This window comes from Indicator indicator, chromosome 10, assembly GCF_027791375.1.
Source record: "Indicator indicator isolate 239-I01 chromosome 10, UM_Iind_1.1, whole genome shotgun sequence".
Lineage (NCBI taxonomy): Eukaryota > Metazoa > Chordata > Aves > Piciformes > Indicatoridae > Indicator > Indicator indicator.
In genome coordinates this window covers 1,905,949-1,913,674 of record NC_072019.1, presented here as the reverse complement: position 1 = coordinate 1,913,674, position 7,726 = coordinate 1,905,949, and the positions used below count along the sequence as shown (strand labels likewise).

General features: G+C 35.8%; 1 protein-coding gene across 1 annotated transcript; it reads right to left on the bottom strand.

Moving 5' to 3' along the window:
* Positions 1–289: 289 nt before the first annotated feature.
* On the bottom strand, positions 290–6,958 carry RO60 (Ro60, Y RNA binding protein). Its single transcript, XM_054384204.1, has 8 exons — positions 6,364–6,958; positions 5,630–5,850; positions 5,223–5,369; positions 3,785–3,922; positions 3,347–3,463; positions 2,502–2,615; positions 1,687–1,833; positions 290–442 (listed from the first exon to the last, which is right to left on the bottom strand). The coding sequence occupies exons 1-8, from the start codon at positions 6,941–6,943 to the stop codon at positions 290–292; spliced, it is 1,617 nt and encodes a 538-aa protein (XP_054240179.1). The 5' UTR covers positions 6,944–6,958.
* Between the last annotated feature and the right edge of the window lie 768 nt (positions 6,959–7,726).

Sequence of the window (7,726 nt, the reverse complement as noted above, 5' to 3'; positions counted from 1 at the left end):
AAAAATCTCTCAGTATTTATAGTCTACTATAAATGAAATTAAATTATGTATTGTGTAACCCTGTAGCTACTTTTAGCAAACTTCCCACTGTTATTTTAACTTGTGTGCAACAGGAAAAAAGAGAAAAGAGATGTCTCATCTGCTTTTCTTGTTTTCCCTTCACAAAAACGTAACATTCTGATATGTATATAATGTGCCATATTCTCATAAAGTACATTTGGCTGGGAGTTCCCAGGGTGAAGTCTGTCGCCAGCAATGGACCCACTGGGAAGAGCAGATGCCTCGGAAATTAAATCAAATCCAAAGTGAAGTTTCGAATAACATCCAAAGCTCCTGCATCAAAGCCACATATATCCAACATGCCTCTGTCATCTGGATCTGCGATCGTAAAACCATTTGAAGTCATTCCACAAACAATCAGTTTAGCAGGAATACCCATTTTCTAGAGGAAAGACAAAAAAAAAAAAAAACTTAAATCAGAACACACATATACAGTAATTTGCAAGAGGGCAGAATCTTGCTATCTTGCTTCCACACACCACTGTCTGAACAGAAACCGGAATACACCGTAAGCAGAACTACAGACTGCCTACAAACTTTGTACTTGGGCTGCAGCAGATGTATTTAAATTAATGGAAATAATTACAGTGAGGTAAACAAGCACAGCTTTCCCACAACACTAAGATTTATAGATTATTTTAAAACCAAACAGTGCATTTGCTGTTCTGCAGTTCATTATGAGAGAAAACTTTTAACAATAATTATCAAATCAAATGTATTTTTGTCTAAGGCAAGGATTTCCAAATGTTGGTGGAACAACTACACCAACTGTAACCTGGACAATTCTGCTGAATGATCTGAATTTGCAGATTAGTCACCGGTAAAGTAAAGCAAAGCAAGGAACATGAAAGCCAGAGCACAGGAACTCTTTGTTTAAAGAACAAATTTAGGAATGGGACTTCATCTAAACAGTGGGCAAGTTGAAGATTTTTGGTACTAATTTTAACTGGGGGGACTCAAATATGAAGATCAATGTCCATCCATACAAGTTTGCCAGAAAGTGTGTAAAAAAACAGTTCCTTCCAAGCATGAAAGATCATTTGCTGATTAAAACGAAGAGTTTCTAACAGCAATGATCTTAGAAATAATATCTTTCTTCCTTCTTCTTACTACTTATTACTTCTGTGTTAAAATTATGAAGCTGCACTGCTTAGAATAGTCCCTTGGAAACATAATGAGCTTTCTCCACAAGATATCATTACCTCATCCTTTTCACACCTTTCCAACAGGCTTATCTTCACTACTTCATTTAAACCTTGTGGTATCTATCGCAGACATCAAAGTTAAAACTGAATTCTATGAGCTCGATTTCATTTTGTAAGAACTATAAAAAGCTTATTCAATCAATTATATAAAGAATGCAGAAATTCATACATTCCAAGTACCAAACCAATTTCTATTGATATTGCAATGCACTGAGCAGGGTAGGATAATTATAAGTCCTTTTAGCAATTCGGTGGTTTTAAATATGCACAATTAGTGCAATATGTGCACTAACTCTGCCTAACTACAGAATATATGGAATTTTAACAGTATCTAATCATTTTCTGAAAAAAGCCACACCGAGTTCACTCTCTAAAAGATATTTGTGTTGTATTTACCAATCATAGTCAGAAATGTATTTACCTCTCTGTACTCTCTAAGAGCTGCTGCAGGTTGAATATTTCCAGCAAAGGTCTCGTTATCAGTAAACACAATGAAGACATCAGCAGCTGTCTGAGTTTTCTGAGCCCATATCATAGGAAGGGAACAATCAGTGGTACCCATTGGAATCTTAAAAGGAAAATAAAGAAAAAGTAGATAGAATCATTTAGTCTGAAAAAGACCTCTAAGATCATTGAGTGTAGCCATTACCTAGCTCTGCCAAGTCTGGTGCTAAACCAGGTACCGCAGCACCACATCTCTGTCTTTTCAACACCCGCAGGGATAGGGATTCAACCACCTCACTTGGGAGCCTGTTCTAGTATTTGAGAACCCTTTCAGTGAAGAAGTTTCTTCTAACATCCAATCTAAACCTCCCCTGGTACATGGAGCACATTAATATAGAAATTAGGAAACCAGGGAAAAAAATTTTTCTAAGCTTCATGTTCTATCATACACAGAGGCTTCTTCGTTAAACAACAGTTTGCTTATTTCATTTCAGTTTTGTCCAGGGATGTTTTAATTTCTTTTTCTATTATTTTCAAACCAGTTCATTGTGACATAACACTGCCATTCTAAACTCTAGGGTTTAATATCTGGCAGTTGAAATAATGACATTTGATGGACCTTTTCTAAATAAAAAGGAGATTTAAAAAAATCCAGTGTTTTACAATACAGACTAAATACAGTACTAGAAGTGATTACAAAGAAAATATAATTGCTGAGACTACTGAAGTCTGACAGTAGCAACTGCTATTTCCTAAGTATATTTTTATTATTCTTTGGTTTTGTTTACATACTTCATACATTTTCACTAATATTTGAGGTAATGTCATATCAGCTGTCACAGGGCAAGGAACCATTTCATGTGAAAAGGCAACAATATGGGAATCCTTCTCAGTGCGTGCCACAACCTGAGGAAGACAAAAATAAATTAGTTGCACTATTCCTTATTTTTAATGTCTGATCAAGGCATTCCCTACCAAAACCACAACATGACATACCCTTTTGTATTTGTTGCCATGTCTCCTCATACACACTAGCACTCAATTCTAGAATTTAACTATTCTGTAATATTACTACAAATAAACATTGCAGAAATCAGAGCTAAAAAACTGCTTTTACTACTGTAACTAAAGACACACTCTTATTTCTTCTCTCCCCTCTGACATAAAACACTAAGCATTTCTAAACCAAAGGTCTGACTTTTCTGCAATATCGATAAACAAGAAGCTGTAAAATATCAAACTGAGGGTAACATGATTGTGATAAAGGCCACATTGGTAACTCAGATGCACGAAAGAATTATCCCAAAGTTTCTTAATCTCATCTATATTATTCTATGAATGCTTCTGAAAAAAAATTAACACGTGTTTTCAGCTAAGTGGGAAAGAAAAAAAAAAAAGGCAGCCTTGACCACTTTGATTTACAACAGAAATCAACTTCTTCAAATGGATCTTTTCCAATTTGGTTGCCGATAACTTTAGGCATCTGGTCTACCAGTGAGGCACAAGGTCACATTCTCTGTGCCCATAGATATTTCGTATTAAATCTCCTTCCCATTTCTAACCAGCTTTAGAGCACCTTTGTATCAGAAAAGCAGCTCAAGATGCTAGTAGTTGTAAATAAAAGCTTAATGCCTCACCATACACATTGCTGCCGCAACTGTGCTAGCACTGAGCACGCTGCCCAGAACCTTTTGTGTCATTGATGCACTGACATCAACTGCAATGAAGAAGCGTTTTCCCATTGGTTCAACTGTCTAAAGGGAAAAATAAATAAATAAATAAAATAGGTACACAAAGCTAATATATTAAATTCTTCTTCCTAGAATTAGAATCCCCTACAAGTGGGGATTTTTCTTTTTATTCTTTCCAGGCTAGTAGTAGGACAAGAATGTTGCTAAAAGCTGAAAATACCACAAAGTTTTGATATTTTTGTTTAATAAAATCCTAACTCCTGAGAGTTTTTAATAAATGTGCAATAGCATCACCCACCCAAACTTTTCTTGATCATTTTATAAGCTTTTGGAAGTTTTAAGTTTTCTTAAAAAGCTTTGTAACAAAATGAAGAACTATATTACCTTGAAAGTTTTGTAAAACGAAGCATCTAAAGCTTCTAAAATGTTTTCATCAGGACGCCACCAAAGTTTCCCTCTGCTTCCATGTCCAGCTTTATATGTTTCTAATGCAACCAAAATATGGAATGGATGTATTCTACCCTGCAGGTAGGGGAAATAAAAGAATGCCCTCATTGCCTTTTCCAGAATCCTCCAAGCAATTCCAAATGTTATCTTAGGCCACCACCAGAATTCTGGTGAAATTTCACAGCTCTTTGTTTTTCTATCAGAGGCTTACAGGAAGAGAAAGTTCCTGTCCTGATGACAGGAAAAGAAGTTGAGCTAGGAACAAAGCAAACTTTAAATCAGTTTTGTATCAAAGACAGTAAAACTGAGCAAAGAAACTACTTGCAGAACACAGCACTCATTTTCCTCTAAGACAGCAATGCAAACAGTTTCTTCTTTTTTTAATTTCCCTACCTAAACCACATCAGTGGCTGCCACATGCCAAGTTTTCTAAACCACATCTTTCCTTTACTGATTTGTCAACATTTTGTTATCTTTTTCCTCTAGGGGTGTTTCAGTGATTAGTAACTACAGAGCGGCAAACCCTAGCCAATCTGAATGCCTGTCTATTTTCTTTCTTCCATCAAGGTATCGTGCCATCCATCATCTTTGCTGTGCCTTCTCCAATACCTCAGATAAGTATCCACAATGTAAAGAAGAAATCAGGGAAAGGGAAGAGCAATGGGATGAGAAAGGAAGGACCTGCTGCTGTTTTTCTCAGTTCAGCTATGGTCTTGAACAAGTTAAGTGTCCTGATTTTAATCTTCCCAAACCCATAAAACTATTAGAAAGAAAACAAACAAACCAACCGACCCAAACCAAACACTCCCATTAAATTCCTGACATTTTTGTTCTGTCTTTGGGAAACCCTCTTTTGCCTCTCATTCTCTTACTTCCTTGATGGATAGCAAAGTTACCTGAAAGGAGAAAGTGTCCTTGTTCTGTCTTCCTCTCAGCTGTTAAACTAGTTTCCTCATTCACTTCCTAGAACCCTAAACAAGTGACTTCTATTCACTTTTTAAGCACACATTGCTGATTCTTAATTACAAGGCTAAGAAGCAATGGACAAAGTCCACATTCAAAACTTGTCACGGTGCTAACTTAAGAAAAGATCCTAGCTGCCAATATACTTAATTTGTAGAAAAGTTTCAGAAATGGGGGTGGAAGGGTATTGTAAAAAAAAAAAAAGAAAAAAGAAAAAAAAGAAAGAAAGAAATGTTAAGTTTTAAAATAAAGATGCAGGTATTCCACTGCTGATTTTGAAAACATTAGAACCACACAGTTCCCTCAAAGAACATCTTTTTATATTTTGTCAGGACGCTGCCTGTAGAAATTCAACGTAGGAAAAGATTAGAGAAGCCACAAAAGTTAGCATTGCTTCTGAAAAAGTTCTTACCTTTTTTAGCAGTTTCTCATTTCTCAGTCTTTCACATACTATTGCCACTTCTGAACCTCGTGGTTCAAGCACTGAATTTGCTGTCAGCTTTCCTAAATTTCTCAACAATACGGAAATGGACATGTCCTTCAGCAATGCCTTCCAAACCTATGATCAGAAAGAGAAGAGGGAAGGAAAAAAAAAAAAAAAAAAGAGAGAGATGAAATACCTGAACTGCAAGAACGGATATCTGTACATTAAATATGTGAATATAATTTGTACATTTACTTTTAAATAAAGATCCTAATTATTTTAGATTAGTAACTTGGGTAAGTAACTTGAAAAACAACACAAAGGCTATTTTTTAATGGAAATCTGACTCTGCAAAGTGTTACTCTAAAGAGAGTTCACAGTTAATGTTTACCTACCTCTTTAGATTTCAGATGGTTTGTCAGGAGATGCTCCCTAACCAGACCATATTCCTCTATTAAATGAGTAACTTCCAATTCATCTTTTGAACGTTTTACTTTCTCCACAGCCTCCAGATACTTCAAGAGTTTTTCAGTCTCAGGGGAAACTGCTTTGTCTTTATAAGCCTCTTGAACATCTTTCCACCCTTTGGTAACATATTTAGTGACTATAGCAATTCCTATTGAAAAGAAAAAAAAATTCCAAGCAGGATTACCCTCTTTATGCTGGCATTTATCATTCTAGCAAGCAAATGAGTTAGTAAGTTTCATTCTGACCTGCCAACCAGTATGAAAAAGGTTGACCACACACAACTTACAGCAGTAGGTTTAATTACTGTATTATTATTCCTTAGAAGTACAGAGCCCAACATATTTGAAACCAACAGATTTTCCCATATAACAGAAAAAGTGTTGTTTCATAATATGTAAGCAAATAGGTAAAAATTAAGGGAAATGTATTATTTTATCTTTTCTTCACATAAGGAAGAAAAAGATGGAACAAGCTGTTTACCTTGAAGATAAACAGGTCAATTTCTGATACAACCACTCAAGACTTTTAAGATGTAATTTACAGGATAAATCATCAGTAGGAAATCATCAATCTACAATGGTACTTGGGTTTTCAGACTAGTTCCACAGTAAATATAAAAGGTTTAAAGCACAGTATTTTCAGGTAAATAAAAATTTATTACCTTCACTGGCAGGTTTTAGGTGGGACAACCTCAGAAGATCTTTATGAGACCAACCACTTCTTTGTTTATATTTTGTAACTGCTAAAGCAACAGCCATGCCATTCTTTCCATTGTACCAATCTGCAACAGCTTTCCTCAGTGCACGGCCCCACATGCCACATTTCATGCCCTCCTTCAGATCTTTTTTAAATTGGATGAAAGTAAAGAGATGGGTTGGTATGCAACACACCTCAGGAACAGCTTTAAATGCCGCTTGTTTCGTTTTTGCATCAGAACACTGTGAGCAAACTGCAAGAGCGAAAAGCAGAGGCTCCTGTTTTGCAGCTCTGCCTTCTTGGCTAAATGTCTTTATTTCTTGAACAACTTCACAACCTCTACCCTCTTCAATCAGTCTTATTAAAGCTTCTGCATTTTCAAAGCCCAGCTTCTGCTCCTTGATGGAATAAGTACCACCTTCTGAACCAAAACACAAGAAACGCTGCAGTCGATTCATATCGGTGACATGCCACACATAATCAGTTTCAGAGTTGGGCACCTGCTTTTCATTCAGGAGCTGCACTTGGTTTTCCTCGTCCTCCATTGTTTATCCTTCCAAGAGTTCTGTTGAAAGAACAACAAAGCTTATTGGGAACTACTGTGAAAACCTGGTGACTCCACTCTCTTCTCACTTCTTGGCAAAGTAAACACAGCTTATCTATATACTTGCAATTTGTACCTCACAAATTTAATGAGTGTATTCTAAGTGTGCAATAACATGTATTGATTAGGGGGAAAGAAAGAAAAGAACAATCTCAGAGTTACATCAGTGACAAATTCACTTTCTCAATTAACTCCAATAAGTGGCACACAAAAAATCGTGTCTGTTGTAATGTCCTTTTGCAGCTTTCTTGGGAAAAGATCTTGGAGAACATCATAGTAAAATTCAAACTATATCATTTGAACTGAAATAAATGCAGAGTAAACTGAAAGCAGCAGAGTAAGAAAAAGAAAATTCATAATCTTCACTATCCCTAAACTATTAAGGCAACAAGAAATTCAATTTTCTCAGTTCTCAGCAAACAATAAAAAGATACTGAATAGCATCAAGAAGTCGAATTAAAAACAAACCCCAAGAAAGCCTACATAGAGATCTTAAAATACACACACGTTAAAATCCGAGCACGCACAAATAACATTTCAAAGACATCCAATTAACTGTTTTTAAGTATCACAGATAACCATTTTCAACATGCATGTTGGGATACTGAAGAGAAAAGCCATGGTGTTTCATTTATCAAGATAAGCTAGTACAAATAAATGTCACTCATGTAGACAGCTTATTTTCTCTTGGTTTAGGTAAGTAACACATTGACTTACAAACCAA